This window comes from Phyllobates terribilis, unplaced genomic scaffold, assembly GCF_046119375.1.
Source record: "Phyllobates terribilis strain yellow unplaced genomic scaffold, ASM4611937v1 Scaffold_12__6_contigs__length_324123572, whole genome shotgun sequence".
NCBI lineage: Eukaryota > Metazoa > Chordata > Amphibia > Anura > Dendrobatidae > Phyllobates > Phyllobates terribilis.
This window is the reverse complement of record NW_027362772.1, coordinates 279,025,201-279,043,515: the sequence shown is the minus strand read 5'-3', so window position 1 is coordinate 279,043,515 and position 18,315 is coordinate 279,025,201. Positions and strand designations below refer to the sequence as shown.

The 18,315-nt window shown below is 47.8% G+C and overlaps 1 protein-coding gene across 2 annotated transcripts; it reads left to right on the top strand.

Annotated features, from left to right (window-relative positions):
• The first annotated feature begins 337 nt into the window (after positions 1-337).
• On the top strand, positions 338-18,076 carry LOC141172613 (indolethylamine N-methyltransferase-like). 2 transcript variants are annotated; one of them, XM_073657016.1, is made up of 4 exons: positions 338-485; positions 3,534-3,717; positions 13,933-14,140; positions 15,792-18,076. In XM_073657016.1, the coding sequence occupies exons 2-4, from the start codon at positions 3,567-3,569 to the stop codon at positions 16,219-16,221; spliced, it is 789 nt and encodes a 262-aa protein (XP_073513117.1). In that variant the 5' UTR covers positions 338-485; positions 3,534-3,566; the 3' UTR covers positions 16,222-18,076. The 2 variants fall into 2 exon arrangements, with proteins under 2 accessions (XP_073513117.1, XP_073513116.1); XM_073657015.1 differs by having other exon boundaries at positions 3,524-3,717.
• Positions 18,077-18,315: the final 239 nt, after the last annotated feature.

The window sequence follows — 18,315 nt, the reverse complement described above, 5'->3', positions numbered from 1 at the left end:
GATGACTTATCCTAAGGATGTGTCATCAATATAACAGTAGTGGAGAAACTCTTGAATCTCAGTAGGGATACATGTCTCCTGCAGTCAGTGACACCTTCCCTGACGGCCGATGTTTGGCAAGAGACTATCTGTTTAGATGAAATCAGAATCTTTTCTGCACCCTTGCATTTGCTTATAATCTCAATAATGGCATTGCAGACTAGATATGTGTTGTAAGAAAAAGGGTTTGGTTGAAAAATTGTTTTGTTCAGTAGGTGAAGCACAATAGATTAATGTTATCTTCTGCCAGTATGAAAAAGTACAGAAGCCCCCTGAGGCTAGGGCCCAGCATTATCTGCATCACTAGATTGTGAAATAGTCTGGAGCGCCAATATATAGACGAGTAGAGGAAATGTCTGTCACTCCTCCACCCCCTGATACCCACAGAAGTGGCTGCCGGATTGAAGAACTTCTCTGTGGAGACAAGACGTCAGTAGACTTCAGAGGTCAGTGTCTAGTTTTTAGTAGCTGCTTGTTAAGGATCTACCATAAAATATTTATTATTACTATTTGCAATGGTAACGATTATTAAAAACTGGATTAAGTCCAGCAATGTTCTTTTTTTTACCATCAGTCACGGCGATCAAAGTTCTAATATTTTTTAGCAAAAAAACCCAAAACAAAATATAAGCAAAAAGTTTTTGGAAACATGGACAAAATTAATTGATTTGTTTTCTCCTTTCTCTTGCCTCTGAGCAGATGGGAGTCAGGGATGGGTTTATAAATTAAATTTGTGTGTTTGTTACTCCTTTTTTTCTTTATGTATCAACTTTACTCAGGGATAATATTAATTAAAACAATAAAACTTTAAAAAAAAATCCCCAAAACACACAAAAGTTGCAATTCTCGCTTCATTGGGGGGCAGAGGTGTAAAAATTGGAAAAAGAGAACTAGACAGAAGTGATATTTTCTGTGTTTCTACTTTATCTTAATTATGCCATTAAATCACCTGTTTGTCAGTATTACTCTACATAATTATTCTTTTTCCTTGTTGCCACTGATGAAGTTGGTGGAGATATCCAATAAAAACGCATTAGGGAAAACAATGGATAACATGATATGAAGGTAGGGTTTATTTGTTTGATAGAACATTATGGAAAGGTGTTGGATTATTGGCACTGATCTTTGCATCAGAATTGTAGAAGTCCCTTATAGGATTGATTCAGTATAAAACTTGCAGACTCCCATAGAGATGACACTTACCTGCTAACACCCTACAATCTCCATCTTGATCTACACATTTGGCGAGTGCCCATAATTTTACACTGCTAGTGCCCGTACCATTGTCCTGGTGGTATTTGGTAACTTAGGATACATTCTATATTTTGTCCATGTATTCAATATTGATTTTAAAATGGGATAATATAATTGCTAAAAAAATACCCTTCCAGGTATATATGTCCTCCATCCTGTTATATCTGTCACATCCTGGGCCCTTCTTGGTATATGTCAGGTGTATTCCACAGCGATGACACCGGGGAGATCACGCAATATCTCACCGTGCCGTCACTGTGTCTCGGATTTCATCCGGAATCGCGAGCACACGATCCAGACTAATCACTACTTAGGTACCGGCAAGCGACCAGTGAGCATATGGCGTCACACCTCCGGATTCCAATGCATGGAATATGTGTAGACGCCCCTTACGGTCACTGTCTGATTCACGATAGCCCAATTATTATTATTCTCTGCCACCACCGGCCAGATTTGAAATATAATACAGGCCTGGTCGGACGCCTGCGTTCTGGTAGTGTATGGCTTCGGGGGAGGGAGCGATTACAGGACAAAAGAAACAGAACTATTAAATTTTATATTTAATCCAAAAGGGAGGCAGTGTTTAAGAAAAATATACAAGATTTTACAAAGGATATACAATTCATAAGCAGTTACACAAAATAATAAGGATTAAAGGAGAAACTTACTCTATACGGTTCGCAGGGACGAATCAGCATAGGTGGAGGAGGGGGTCCCCGATTTGATTTGAAAGTTATCGAACGTGACATGTTGCTATAGTATCTATACCCCCCTGGCAATGAGTGCTCCTCCAGCCTCAGCAGACTATTTTATGTTGAAGGGAGAGACCTGCCACCACCCCCCTGTGCTGACATCACAGGGGCTGGGCTCCACCCTTCATGTTTTTATTAAAAACGCTAACTTCCGGGATAACTTATCGCTTGTTGACCGCAGAAGCTTGCAAACGACGCCATATTTTCCGTTATAATTTTACCTTCATTTAGAGACCATACATGGAATATTTGCGAACCCTTATTCTGGTGCTTTTGCGCTACAGCTCCACGGAGGGGTTTACAGCTATGGGAAAATAAGCATATCGATCCTTGGCTGTCCCCGCCACTAAAAATATAGGTCCCATCATAATCGGAATTATGGAACTTACAATATTCCATATTCCATATCAGTGCTGGCTTGACAATAGATTTCCTTTTGAAGCTCGGGAAGCAAGCTTCAACACTTACACATAAATTATCGCAAGCCTGCGTCTTATCATCCTCTGCTTTTTCCAGGTGGGAAAGACCCTCGCATTTGAATTAGGTTGGTGACACCTATCTCGCCAGCATTTGTGTACAAGGCCTTACTCATGGGTGTGCTAATTGGCGTTTTGCGCTGAAACTTATGTGAAGACAGCTCTTGTGCTGACAAGTGGTGAATAAGGGAAGGGTGAGGGGGGAAAGACTTCTTATTAGCTGTGACAGGGGGAGAAAGGACATTTTCAATATTTCTCAATATTTCCCTGACAGTTTATATGTCCCCTTTCCTGGTATATTTGTTCCCTATCCTGGTATATATGTTCTCCATCCTGGTATATATGTTCTCCATCCTGGTATCTATATCCCCCATCCTGGTATATATGTTACCCATCCTGGTATATTTGTCCCCATCCTGGTATATATGTTCCCCTTCCTGGTATATATATTCCCCATCCTTGGCACGTTCCTGGTATATATGTCCCCCATCCTGTTACATATGTGACCCATCCTGCTCCCTTTCTTGCTATATATGTCTCCTGTTCTGCCTCTGCATAAAACAAAACAAAACAAAACCAATTTTTTTTTATCACCTTCCTTCACTTTCACGACATGTGGCATTTTCTTTTATAGCCATCATAGAGGCTGGCAGTGTACCTGCTATGGTGACATATGACGTCACTGTCATGCGACGCCAATGCCAGGATCGCCGACATCAACTGCTGGCCTCTGATTGTCCGGCAGCATGTATTGTGGTGTAGGGACCCAGCAGGTCTCTGTGCCGTAATTTCAGCTGAATATGCGTCCTCAGACTTATATCTAGCTGAAATAGTCGCTGGTGTCGGCGGGCCCTCCTTCCAATTGTTATGCAGTGTGTATTTTTGTAATCTGCTGAAATATAAAGCATGCAGTCCTATGGATGGAAAAATTACCCCCAAATGTATATAGAGTAATTTGTTTATGTTAAAGAGTTCATTTTACATTCAGGCTTATTTCTGAAGTATCTAACAGATAATCCGAGGACGGTGCCGGGGAGAGATCATCATGGCCGCCACTTTTACTCCCCAGCATGCCTACACTGATGAATTTATCCCCAGAGATTACTTACAGACATCCTATGCGGCTGGAGAAGGAATTCTTTTAGGAGAGTTTACAGATTTTGTATTACAAAATCTACATGAAACGTTCACTAAAGGTAAGTCTTATTTTTACATAGTTTTATAGGTTGAAGACGGACACGGACATAGGTCCATCAAGTTCAACTTTTTTCGATCAATGATACATTATTTGCCAGTAGATAGATAACTCTCAATACCATTAGTTAGGAGTTAAACATCCAGCCCTCTTCTAAAGGGAACCTGTCACCTGGTTCATGATGCTTGTGGTTTTTATAATTGTAGTCAGGTACATTTTTCTCTGAAACACTATGGCATTTCAGAGAAAATATACTTTAAAATCTCTCCGGAGACCATAGGCAGAGATTAAACTAGTCTGGCTCTGCCCTTGACAGGCTCTTCCCAGCGCTGCTGGAGATGATTTATAGGTCTCTCCCATAGCGAGAGTGGCGCTGGGATGAGCCGGTCGGGGACAGAGCCGGACTAGTCTGATCTCCGTCTATGGTCCCCACATGATCTAAAACACAGGAGACTTTCAGAGAAAAATATACGTCGTTGCAATTGTTCATCCAGGTTCTGATTCATGCTGCCCGTGTTCTGGAAAGCAATGATCAGATTACAAGTTGACTTTAATGATGACATAGTATTTGCCATTACTACCTCTTGCGGTAGGGCATTCTACTCTAGCTCTAACTGTAAAGAACCCTTTCCTATATAAATGTCTAACTCAACTTTCTTCCACACATACAAAAGTCAACTGGTTCTTTGTAAGGTTCTTGCAAAGAATAAATCATGTGCTGGTCTTTGTATTGACCACCATGGTTAAGCATTCATTGTGCCGAATGTATACAGTCTAGTAAAATGCTAATAAATTAAAAAATTTTATTCGTTTCAATCCCCAAAAAATGACACCCCAAATAATAAATTTACAACTTGTTGCTCTGGTAAATTCCTTTTGTCCAAGCCACCTCAAAATGGTCACTAGGACAATTGCACAAGAGGATATTCTTCCATAAAGGGATTGTCCCTATTGGGAGATGTCACAAAGTATTAAATGATTCGTGACGGCCCTGTCATTTTGCTGTTTAAATGCTGTTTTTTCCTTTGGGCAATCAGGGGTTAATGTCAGCTTTCCTTGCTAAACTTGGTGATCTCTTGCTCCACCCTAAAAATAGTCACATGTCCCTTCAGCTGATGTTGGTGTTCAGTTCATTCTGCTTAACCTGGAGTGAGGAGAAGGAGTCTGTTGTCTGGAGTAGTTGGAAGTTTACCTTGGGATTGCTGCTTGCTGCTTTCCCTGTGTTTTCCCTTGTGGCTGTGAGTGTATTTTTGGTGAGCTTGCCATTTCAGTTTACCCTGTCTGTTTTCCCTGTCTTGTTACAGTAACATCCTAATTGTACTGTCTTCTTCCCTGGGGGATAGGGGGTCACTGACAGGGCCTGTGCAGGAGATAGGGAGACACTGGCGGCTCGGGCCTCCTCATCTTCAGAGGTACCCCTGAGATAAGGGAAAGTCAGGGCTCCCCTAGTGTGGCAGGGACAGGTCCGGGTCCCAATGTGACACCCCAGGGGTCTGGTTGCCACAGTGATAGAGATGTTATGTCTGAGAGCAGGTGGGAGGTCCTTTGGTCAGGGATCCTGTGCATGCCACACCTCCTGCCCAGTCTTGGGAGGGGAAGAACTTCCCCTATATAAACCCGGGGCTGAAGCAGGGTTAGGAGTCAAGGAGAGTAGAGACAAGAGACAGTCATAGGAAGAAACAGCTGGAGCTCAGTGGGAGCAATACTACTACGAGTCAGGGGCTGGCAGCTGCAGAGCTCGCCCTGACTGAGAAGCTTTCTTACCGGACCCGGCGTCCGAGGCTGTGGGGACTAACTCTTACCCAGCAGCAGAAGCCGACCGGCAGGGGATTTCAGGTCCTCAGGCCCAGAAACCCGAAGGCACGGTCACACGTGTGGGACCAGCACTGCCATCGTGGAGCGGAAGCCAATAGAAGGCCCCGAGTCACCGGCCATACGGGTGAGCACCACACGGTACACTCAGGGACGTGGGCTACTTATATCCGCTTCTAGCAAGGTAGCCAGAAGAGTACAGTCAGTTTGGGAGGCCTACAACTCCGCCTGGCCAGGGGAGATCCCATCTGCTCAAGGACTGACCAGGCCCCGTTCGCTAGCAAGTACTCCGGGAGGGTCTATCGTTGTTACCAGTAAAGACCCTGAATTACACCGCACCGTCTCTGAGTGGTTCCTGCTACCCCCATCTTCCACGTCGGCTGCCCTGAGGCCATACCCCTCCCGTTGGGGGTTATACTATCACGCTGCACAATTCTACACCGGCCTCAGCGGTCTGCCCTGCAGCGGCAGCTCCATAGCTGCAAATCAACGGGTGGCGTAGTCGACACTCAAATAACATCTATCAAGACTGCCACACACTGAGTCTGACCCCCTGGGCACGGACCGGGTCCCCGCCACTCGGAGACTACAACCCTCATCTGATCCGGTTCCGGGTAAGCCCCCGTGCGCGAGACGCTGCGCGACACAGCAGGCCCAGGGGCGCGTCAACTTTGGCGTAGTCGGCAGGATTTCGTGCCCGCAACCACCGGGTACTGCGTGCCTGAAAAGCAAAGACTGTTCAAACTTACCAGTGGTGAGGTTTCCCGCCATCCGGCGCCATCTTCTGCCTTCTTCCCGCCATCCGCGAAGTTTTCCCGCCATCCGGCGCCATCTTCGGCCTTCTTCCCGCCATCCGTGGAGTTTTCCCACCGTTGGACGCCATCTTGAGGACGCCGCGCGGGAAGAAGAGGGGCGTGGACTTCGAAAGCGCGCGAGAACTGAAGCCCCGCCTCACGTCCGGACGTTGCGTAAGGTCCTGGAAGGAGCCCAGCAGACGCCGACGTCACCGGAGCGCGACGGAAGGTCCTCAACCCTGACGATCTACTGCGGAGCCGCGGCCTACGGAACAGGATCATCGCAAGGTAGGCCACGGTCCACTAGCGGGGAGGAAGATGTCGGATACGGAGGAGAGCTTCACTGCCTCAACCCCCGCCAGCGCCACCGCTGCTGCAGTTATGCCCTTCACCATGCCCTATATCCCGGGAGCAGCTTGGCTACCCCAGTACTCAGGGGAGTCACTTACCCTGCATGACTTTAGAGAAAAGCTGGATAGCCTCTTCCAGGTGTACCCCCTCACAGAAGAGCAAAAAGTGAGCATCCTGGTGGCCCAACTAACCGGGGCAGCTAAAAGGGAAGTAAAATCCTGGCCACCTGGGAGGAATACTGTCGCAGGGATACTAACCCGGCTGAAGGATACCTTTGATACCTGCACCTCAGCCGAGATTAAGCTTAGATTCTACGGGTGCAAGCAGCGAGCGCATGAGAGTATAAGGGACTATGCACTAAACCTACAAGAGGCCCTGAGGGCCATTAAGCAGACCGACCCTGATGGAGTGGGAAACGAGGACAGGCTGTTGACTGAACAATTTATAGAGGGACTGTATTGTAATGCCCACCGAACCCAGTTGCGGGCGATGGCCTTACAGGATCCCCATCTGGGCTTTGCACAGTTCAAGGACAGAGCCATCCGGGTGCTCCGAGAACCGGCACCGGGTGGCGTTATGACCCACAGGCGCCCAGCTATTACTTACCACCAGGAGGCGGCGCCCTTGTCGGCAGGGCCTGTGGGAGCTGATGCGCAGGCTTTGGACAATGACCCGGCTCCAGACCTACACCATCAGGTCCAAGAGCTAGCTAAGAGCGTTGCTGCGCTAACCCGAACTGTGCAGTCTTTACAGGTTTCCACCCCAGGGAAGATCCAGCTGGCATCCGGACCGGAGGACATCCCGTGGCGTCGACCAAGGAGGACCCCACCGGCCAGAGGAAGACCCAGTGACCGATACAGCGAGGACGGACGACCCATCTGCCGCCGCTGCAATCAACCCGGACATATGGCAAGGTACTGTTCTTTAAATGGGCACAACCTGGGGTAGAGGGCCAACCCCCAGGAAAAAGATCACCAGGCCCATCGAACTGGCGCGACAGATATGTGGGAGGACGTCCAGTCTTGCCGGTGGTACTGGATGGCATTCCCATGAGTGCCCTACTGGACACCGGGTCGCAGGTCACCACCATCCCGTACGTGCTCTTTAAGCAGTACTGGAATGACTCGGATATTACCCGCTACCCTGACGACGACTTGAGTATCATCGCCAGCAATGGCCAGCCCGTGCCACAGATCGGATTTAAAGAGGTGACCATCAAAATTGGTAGAGTCGAACTGGCAGCACAGGGACTGATCATTGTAGATATTGACAAACATGAGAGTCACCCAAAAATAACTCTAGGAACTAATGTAATTGAAAATTGTCTTGCAGAGGTGATTTTCCTTTTACAGCAGGTTGCCAAGAACGCCAGCTCCGGCGAGCAGCGGGTGCTCCAGAAAGAGATCCGGGCACTGATGCGACGGCAACAGGTGGAACTCTCCGGCGGTGAGATTGGTAGCGTAAGAATGTGTGACCCTTTTCCTATTGCCATGCCCCCAAAAAGTGAAATGATGATTTGGTGCCGGGCAGCTATTGGTCTGAGAGGTAGGGATTACCAGGCAATGGTAGAACCAGTTTACTCAGACAGTAGGCCCACCATTTTGACAGCACGGGGGGTGGTTGATGTACGCCATGGGAGGGTGCCCGTTCGCATAATAAATATCGGGGAGAGGGAAGTGTACCTGCCCCGGTATGCCACGCTAGCCAAATTATATACCATTAACCAAAATTCTATACAATCTGTGGAACCCTTGCCTCCATCTCACCCGGAGGAAGGTAACGGCTCTAAGAAAAACATGGAGGACTGGTGTCAGCAACTACATCTGGGTACTGACTCCACTCCCTCACACCAGAAACAAGGAGTCTATCGGGTGGTTCAGGAGTACGAGAGAGTGTTCAGTAAACACCCGTTAGACTTCGGGCGAGTCAAGGGGGTAGAACACCACATCCCCACGGGAGACCATCCTCCTATAAAAGAGAGGTATCGACCCGTACCCCCTGCCCACTACCAACACGCCAAGGGGATGCTTAGAGACATGAAGGAGGCTGGGGTGATCAGGGATAGCTGTAGCCCCTGGACAGCTCCACTAGTCTTAGTCAGAAATAAAGACAACACCATGAGGATGTGTGTAGATTACCGGAAAATCAACCGTATCACACACAAGGATGCGTACCCCTTACCAAGGATAGAGGAGTCATTGGCTGCTTTAAGATCTGCTAACTTCTTCTCTACCTTGGATCTCACTAGCGGGTACTGGCAGGTTCCTGTAGCAGAGGCGGACCGGGAGAAGACCGCATTCACCACCCCGATGGGACTTAGCGAGTTCACCTGCATGCCGTTCGGACTCTGCAACGCACCAGGAACCTTCCAACGACTAATGGAGTGTTGTCTGGGCCACAGAAACTTCGAGATGGTCTTGTTGTACCTGGACGATGTCATCGTATATTCCAAGACGTATGAGGACCACCTGAAACACCTGGCGGAAGTGTTCGAAGCTCTGGCGAGTTACGGCCTAAAGGTGAAACCCTCCAAGTGTCACCTCCTGAAACCAAAGGTGCAGTACCTGGGACACGTGGTGAGCGCTGACGGAGTGGCTCCCGACCCTGATAAGATCACCGCAATTAAGGAATGGCCAAGCCCCTCCAGCGTAAAAGAAGTGCGGCAGTTCCTCGGGTTGGTAGGCTACTACCGAAGGTTTATTCCCGGTTTCACCAAAAAGGCAGCACCTATGCAGGACCTCCTGATAGGCCAGTCCCGGAAGGCCAAGAACCAGAAGCCGCCCTTCAAATGGGAGGAGTTGGAAGAAGAGTCCTTTCACCAGCTGAAGATGGCCCTCACGGGGGACGAAATCCTGGCGTACCCGGATTATAGCCAGCCCTTTATCCTCTACACCGACGCCAGTAACATCGGGCTAGGAGCCGTACTGTCCCAGATCCAGCAGGGGAAGGAACGAGTAATCGCCTACGCCAGCCGAAAACTGCGACCCACCGAAAGGAACCCCGAGAATTACAGCTCATTTAAGCTAGAGTTCCTGGCAGTAGTATGGGCAGTCACCGAGCGCTTTAAGCATTACCTCGCTTCTTCCCGGTTCACCGTGTACACGGATAACAACCCGTTGACACACCTGGACACGGCAAGACTCGGTGCCCTGGAGCAGAGGTGGATAGCCCGTCTGTCCAACTACGAGTTCACAATCAAATACCGGGCCGGACGCTCCAATACCAACGCGGATGCCCTGTCCAGGATGCCCAACCTGCCGGACGAAGGAGAAGATCCGGAGGGACTGGAAGAAGTTGAACTCCCTGCATTCCACCGTCATGGGACTATCCAGTATTCCCACCGGGTAAGGAGTAAGCAGGCTGCTACGTTGAACCCCTTACCTCACTACAACTGGGCGGAAACGTAAGACAGCGACCCTGCCGTCCGACTGGTGAAGGAGATGCTGACTCGCCCGGAGGCTTGCCTTGAACCAGACGCTCCGGAGGAAGCCAAACAACTATGGGCAGAGAAGAGTCGACTGTTCCTTTACAAGGGGAAGTTGTGCCGCAGAATGGTTAACTCCCGGACGCATGAACTACTCTGGCAAGTAGTGGTGCCACGAAGAGACGCAGCCATGGTGATGGAGGCATACCACGACGGAGCTGGACACTTCGGGTGGAAGAAGCTGGAGTTCCTGCTGCGCGAGCGATTCCACTGGGTAGGCATGAGGGGAACCATTGAGAAGTGGTGCAGAGACTGTGGCCCGTGCAACCTGAGAAGGAAGGACCGTGTCAGCCAGAAGACTCCCCTGCAGTCCATCGTCACCCGGCAACCGTTGGAACTGGTAGCCTTGGATCATGTAAAACTGACCCCAAGCAGAAGTGGCTACGTCTACGCGTTAACCATCGTGGATCATTACTCCCGGTTCTTGGTTGTCGTCCCCGTCAAGGACTTAACGGCTCAAACAGCAGCTAGAGCCTTCCAGCAGCACTTTTGCCGTCCACACGGGTACCCGGACCAAGTGCTGACGGACCAGGGACCTGCCTTTGAAGCGGAGGTCTTCCAGGAATTCTGCAATCTGTATGGCTGCCGGAAGATAAGGACGACACCCTACCATCCGCAAACTAATGGACTTTGTGAGAAAATGAACCAGGTGGTAATGGATCTTTTAAAAACGTTGCCCCTGGAAGAACGCAGTCTGTGGCCTGAGAAGTTGCCCGATCTGGTGGACCTATACAACCACATCCCGGTAGGTTCCACCAACTGTACCCCGGCTTACCTAATGAGGGCAAGACCTGGTAAGTTACCTGTTGACCTGGAAATGGGAGTCCTGACACCCGAGGACACTTCACCAGAAACAGACTGGGACACGGAGAGGCACCAGCAGTACCGGAGAGTACAGGACAGCGTGGAGCGAAGTCTCTGTCAGGCTAGGGAAAGACAAGAGAAAACTTACAACCAGTATGCTCCCGCTGTTCCCCTGGTACCCGGAGAGCAGGTCTTGAAGAGGAAGAGACGGCTCCACAGGTTGGACGACCAGTGGGAAAAGGACCCGTACACCGTACTGCCCTCAAGCCACGAGAACCCGAAGGTTTGTACCATCAGTAAAGACGGAGGGGAAACCACAGCTATTGTATCCCGGGACCACCTGAAGAAGTGTCCCGAACAACTGAGGAACCCTGAAGAGGAACAAGAAGACCATCGACCCGTAGAGGAAAGGGAAGATATGGTTAGTACTGTGCTCGGGGACTTCCCTCGGTCTTGGACTCAAGTCAATGGTGCAGTTGTGGTACCCGTACTCACCTTCCTCCAACCAGCATCCCAAGCACTTACGGAGCAACAGGTAGAGCTGGAAGAACAGCCGGTCCAGGAGGCAGAAGACCCCACACCCGCAGACCAGGAGGATCAACCCTCTGCTTGCAGTGAGCCTGCCATATCCCTAGTGAGCCAAAGAGCCGGTAGACAGCTGCCCAGTTTACCCTTGACAGCTCCTACACCCTGTAGTTCAGGGCTAGGCAGTCCGCTCCGTAGGTCCACTAGGGCCACTAGAGGCCAGTTACCCGCACGGTGGAGGATTTGAAGTGTATAAATTGTTTTATTTATGTTTACCTGTGTATTGTTGCTTGTGTATAATTTTGTGTTTCTAGTTATTTGTAGGAGTCCTTGGTGGATTTACCGGGAATCCTTGTACATAGTTGGAGCGTAACCCAGGACGGACTAAAGACTGTTAAGGACTCGGGGTAGGACAAACCCCTACCTGGTTACGTCTCCCTGTTTTGGTGAAATGGACACCTTGCTTTTCTTCAAAGACTGCACCCGGTTACGGACATGCCGTAACCATCTTTATATGTTTTTCTTATTGTATTATTATTGTTTTTATCTTGTTATGTTTTTCTAAAATATGTTTAGTCCCGGAGTACTAAATTTCACTAGGGGGGAATGTGACACCCCAGGGGTCTGGTTGCCACAGTGATAGAGATGTTATGTCTGAGAGCAGGTGGGAGGTCCTTTGGTCAGGGATCCTGTGCATGCCACACCTCCTGCCCAGTCTTGGGAGGGGAAGAACTTCCCCTATATAAACCCGGGGCTGAAGCAGGGTTAGGAGTCAAGGAGAGTAGAGACAAGAGACAGTCATAGGAAGAAACAGCTGGAGCTCAGTGGGAGCAATACTACTACGAGTCAGGGGCTGGCAGCTGCAGAGCTCGCCCTGACTGAGAAGCTTTCTTACCGGACCCGGCGTCCGAGGCTGTGGGGACTAACTCTTACCCAGCAGCAGAAGCCGACCGGCAGGGGATTTCAGGTCCTCAGGCCCAGAAACCCGAAGGCACGGTCACACGTGTGGGACCAGCACCGCCATCGTGGAGCGGAAGCCAATAGAAGGCCCCGAGTCACCGGCCATACGGGTGAGCACCACACGGTACACTCAGGGACGTGGGCTACTTATATCCGCTTCTAGCAAGGTAGCCAGAAGAGTACAGTCAGTTTGGGAGGCCTACAACTCCGCCTGGCCAGGGGAGATCCCATCTGCTCAAGGACTGACCAGGCCCCGTTCGCTAGCAAGTACTCCGGGAGGGTCTATCGTTGTTACCAGTAAAGACCCTGAATTACACCGCACCGTCTCTGAGTGGTTCCTGCTACCCCCATCTTCCACGTCGGCTGCCCTGAGGCCATACCCCTCCCGTTGGGGGTTATACTATCATGCTGCACAATTCTACACCGGCCTCAGCGGTCTGCCCTGCAGCGGCAGCTCCATAGCTGCAAATCAATGGGTGGCGTAGTCGACACTCAAATAACATCTATCAAGACTGCCACACACTGAGTCTGACCCCCTGGGCACGGACCGGGTCCCCGCCACTCGGAGACTACAACCCTCATCTGATCCGGTTCCGGGTAAGCCCCCGTGCGCGAGACGCTGCGCGACACAGCAGGCCCAGGGGCGCGTCACCAACTCTCAGCCATTTCCCGTTTTTGCCGTTTACGGTGTGACAGGAGACTTATGGTAAATCAATACGATATATCATAAATATTCAATGGATGAAACAACCACTTCTGGAACCAGCAGCTGTCTCCTCGGACTCCCTGTCACATGTCCTGTCAGCTCAAGACACCTCCAACCAGTCAATCAGAAGCGCACCTGCTCTTGGCAAACTTAATGGAGCCATGGCATGGACTTGCAGGAATGGAGAGGTGGCAGTGCATGTGCAGCTCTCTCATTTCTTTGCAAGCTCTGAAGACTGGTCAGGAGTTGGAGCACTTACCCCTCCCTGACTTCCTCTAAGGAGCAAGAGCAGTCTCTGAGCAGAGGTAGCCACACCCATGCAGACCTACAGTTTCCTCCCATATGCTCCCATGATAACCGGGTCTTGTTTAGCGGAGAAGCAGAGTGGCATCCACTCCAAAGACTTGCCCAGTTGCCCGCGTGAATCTCCATAAAGGTCTTCTCAGATTCCATGTCACATCTCCCGACAACTCCTGCCTATCAATTAGAAGCGTACCGCCGCTGGCAAGGAGCTGGGGACTGGCTCACTCCTGAAGCTAGGCAAAGACATAGCTGCCCCTTTAAGACAGAAGACCTATTGAATAAAACCCAACCATACACCTGACCCTGAATTAAATCAGCCACTAGACCAAGCCACTAAATTAATTAAGACCCCCCAAAAAACAGGTATTATTTTTGAATCCCCCTTTTCACCTATTTAGGATTTCAGCAGTAATTTGTCATTCTCAATAATATTCCTTTTTTCTAACCTGACATCTAAATGTTCTGTTATCTCGTAAGGTGGAGTAAGAGGGGACACGCTGCTTGATGTTGGCACCGGAGCTTCCATTTATCAACTCCTTTCGGCTTGTGAAGTGTTTGATAACATCATTGTCTCAGATTTAAATGAGAAAAATCATGCCGAATTCCAAAGATGGCTGAAGAAGGATCCGAAGGCTTTTGACTGGACTCACGTCATCAAATTTGTATGTGAACTGGAAGGAAATAGGTATTGATTCCTTTTTCAGGTTTACAATAACTTTATACATTACAATAAAGTCTGTGAGTATCAGAAAGTTTTGTGCAGGGCTGGCGCTAATATAGAGGAGTCAAACAGAGCTGCCATAAAAAAATCACAAGGAAGATAAGTTAAAGATAAGGCTTAAACCGGTTACCAATTAAAAAGCACCCAAGAAGAAGGTAGGGATGCCATTAAAGGCATTACTTATCCGTTATGCATCCTGATGCATCATTTCAGCCCTGGAGAAATCAGAAAACGGATTTGATCATAAAAGTCAAAATTCTGTAAAATAGTCTTATAAATAAAATATCTGGCAAAATGCCGAATCAGAAGACAACTCCCCTTTGGTGTTGATTTTGCAACCACCTGTCAGAAATTTCACTTGCAGCGGCAACTGGAGGAGGAGTGTAGAATTACATGGCGGCCATTCAAATGAATGGTCATTTATGTAACACATGAGCTTCTCGAATGTGCCACAATGGAAGTTACTCTAATCCATTTATCAAATTTCCAACATTTGCAGTCCGAGCACAGACTATGAAGTTTGGAATGGCCATGGGTCTCCTGACCCAAACTTAACAGCCTCATATATGCCGATGAGGCTGTTAAGTTTGGGTCAGGAGACCTGTAGTCAGTGGCGTAACTAGAGTCCAATTTGCAAAATTTCCAGAATTTGGACCTGGGCTCCCACCTGCATGTTGGTCAGATGCATGGGCCCTTGTAGCATTCTAAATCCTATAAAGACATATGTGTTTGCCCCCCTTCATTATGTAGTAATGTCCCCCATACTGGGCCCCTTGCAAGTATATATGTCAGTCCATTCTGGGCCCCTTCCAGTCATATATGTCCCCCATCCTAGTATATATTTCCCCAATTCTGGGTCCCTTTTGGGTATATATGTCCACCTTCCTGGGCCCCTTCCTGGGTCCCTTTTGGGTATATATATCCCCACCCTGGTATACATGCCCAACTTTCAGGTATATATGTCCCTCATCCTGGTATATGTGTCCTCCATCCTGGGCCTCTTCCTAGTATATATGTCCGCCTGCCTGGTATACATGTCCCCCATCCTGCTCCCCTTTCTGGTATATATGTCCCCCAACCTGGGCCTCTTCCAGGTATATATGTCTGCCATCCTGGGCTCCTTCCTGATATTTATATATGTTCTACATACTGGGCCCCTTTTTGGTATATATGTCCACTTTTCTGTCTCTGCATGAAAATATATATATATGTATTTTCTACTCAATTTTCTTCGATCCCACAATGTGTGGTGTCCTCTTCTGTAGCCGGCATAGAGGCCGGCAGTTGACATTGGTGGGCCTGCTATGGTGACCCATGCAGTGCAGGGAGCCGGAGGGTTCATACACTTAAGCTAGATGTGTGTCCTCCTGTGTATTTGCCTCCCTCCAGCACCGTTTTCGACCGCGATCATTGCACCCTGTTCACAATTTTGGACTGAAACTTACAATACATAATACTGTGGCTCAACACTCCGAGGGAGAACTTGAGCAAAAAAATCACCTCCATGATGTCCAAATTGCCTTGTAGGACATATGTCACATTTTGTTCTAGTATCAATTATGAGTTGAAAAGAATAGAAATAAGCAAATTCATTTTATTCTTTTTTTGTTTCAAGGGAGAATTATGAGAAAAAGATAGAAAATCTCCGTGGTAAGGTGAAAGAAGTCCTGAAATGTGACGCTCTGAAAAGAAACCCTTTCGACCCTGTCGTTGTGCCGCCGGTGGATTGTCTCCTGTCTTGTCTTTGTCTTGAAGCCGCGTGTAAAGACATGAAGTCATACTGTGAAGTACTGAAAAATTTTAAGAACTTGATAAAACCTGGTGGTCATGCTTTGATCATGGGTACACTGAATGCCACTTTTTATCACGTTGGTAAAAAACAATTTAGTGCACTGACCGCAAAAAAAGAAACTCTAGAGACGGCCTTCAAAAATGCCGGTTTCCAAATCGAAAAAGCAGCGTTTGCGCCACGTGTGGATAAATCAGCTAGAAATGTTGCTGACTTTGGAGGTAAATATTTTATTCATGCCTGTAAACCAAAGTAACGCCAAATTCTTGAGGCATCCCTTTCTTGGAAATACTTGTATATTTGTACATACTTGTTCATACTTTAAAGCATATAATGCCAAAATATCAGTTTTTTTGTTGAGCTGAATCTGAAAACTCAAAAATAAAACAAAAAGTAAGACGCTAAATAAGATCACGATGCAAAAAGAATGCTAAACATGTCAATATCATTAATAATGGAGTCCACATGTGAAAGTAATAAACATCTACTATCTAGGAAAATAGCTAGAATGTCGCATAATCATCCGGGCAGTGGTGCATAGGTTTTGCTCTATGTTGATATTTGTGGTTATTTTGATGTTTATTGAGCATTTTAACTCTACATAAAGTCACTAAAGACTTGTAGCTGATCTAATTTCTCTCCTTGAAAATGAACTAGGAAAATCTTTAAGAGGTAATCCCAAAATTAAAATTTATTTTAATCCTCCTAAATGCCTATCTATTTAAAGTAATAATTTAAACTGTTTTCTAATATACTCAAATTAAAAAGTCCCTACCGTTCCCTCACTACGCTATCTAACCGCTTTACTTATATTTTTACTACTTCCTATTTAATGACAATTCTTTTGAGAATCCCAGTGCATGCTGGGATATTTAAACTACCTGTCATCAGGGGGCAGAGGTTGCCATCACTGTCGCAGGCTTTGGCCCCTCCCTGAAATGAAACGTCATCAGTGACGTCCGTTTCAGGAGCTGGTCTAGTCCCTGCTCTACTGAGCATGCGTTAGTTGTTAATTCCGACATATGCTCAGTAGATTCTTGTTACTGCTTAATGTGCACAGTGACAGTGCGCTTGCTCACCGGCTCTAATCAGAAGTACTCAGAGTGTAGAGACCAGCACTACCCCCGCAAGTGATGTTTCTTGTGAGGGCGGTGCTGGTCTCTGCTTTTCCTTCACGTCGGGTATTCTTACAACACGCACTTACAGTTTGCTCTTTTGCCAGCTCGTTACTTCTGAGCAGAGCCAGCGAGCAAGTATACTGTCACTATGCATATTGCAAGAAACTGTGTAAGAAACTAGCCCAGCCCCTGAAATAGAGGTCACTGATGATGCTTTGTTTCACGGAGGGGCAGTGACTGCGGCAGTGACTGCAGCACCTGCCTCCTGATGACAACTTGTTTGAATATCCCAGCATGCACTGGGATTCTCAAATGAAGCATCATTATGGAGACACAAGGGTCAGTGGGTGCTTTCGCCCACTGTCCTGGCTGTCTTCAGAAAGACAGCATGGGCCAGGGCGATTCCACCAAACGTCCGCTCTCCTTCCCCGTGAGCAGAATACTACTCACACAACAGAGGGTGAGGGTAACACACTGTGGTAATACCTTATTGGATCACCAACAATCAATAACATATAGTAAAGTCCCAGCAAATACACAAGATGGTGCAAATGACAGAGTCTCACCCTTCCGCTGACTCGCCAGGGATTACAACATCTGTGAATTCGAGGCATCCAGGGCCAACTAGCCCAACAAATAGCACTCAGCTTTTGGCGGACACCCACAGAGAGAGGGTAGCGGCAAGCTAAGGAAGCTGACTGACTACATTGAGGTATGTAACAAAGAAAATGATGGCACTTCCACTACAAAAACTAGGTGTGAACAGGTGCTTACTAAGAGCAGCTATCTCCATATATAATGAACAAATAAAGTAGCACACTGTAACACTGAGTATATAGATATGAAATATGAAATATGAATAGCATAACTGCTGAAGAAAATAGAAATAAATGAAAAAAAATGTTTTAATTTTTTTTTAGCGCATGTAAATATGAAGTATGGAAAATGAATAGCATTACTGCTGTAAATAAATGAGAAATCTTAGCGCATAAATTTGCCAATTCATGTGTACCTGACAGCCGCGGTAAGGCGTTTCTCAATGTCAGGACCTACCAATGTGAATACCTCTCTAAGAGACCTCCGTCTGCTTATGTGTGGGAAAGACAGATCCTGATGCATTTAAAACCAGCTGCGGCATGGGGGTGGGGGTGGAGTGCTCAGTCAACGCTGAATCTAGTAACAAAGAAAATGACGGCACTTCCACTACAAAAACTAGGTGTGAACAGGTGCTT

What these genes read in the sequence shown, in the direction of transcription:
- LOC141172613 (XM_073657016.1), top strand. Translation starts at nt 3,567, where the DNA reads ATGGCCGCCACTTTTACTCCCCAGCATGCCTACACTGATGAATTTATC. An exon ending in ACATGAAACGTTCACTAAAG is followed by an intron (nt 3,718 to 13,932) that starts GTAAGTCTTATT and finishes TTATCTCGTAAG; the next exon opens with GTGGAGTAAGAGGGGACACG. An exon ending in TGTGAACTGGAAGGAAATAG is followed by an intron (nt 14,141 to 15,791) that starts GTATTGATTCCT and finishes TTTTGTTTCAAG; the next exon opens with GGAGAATTATGAGAAAAAGA.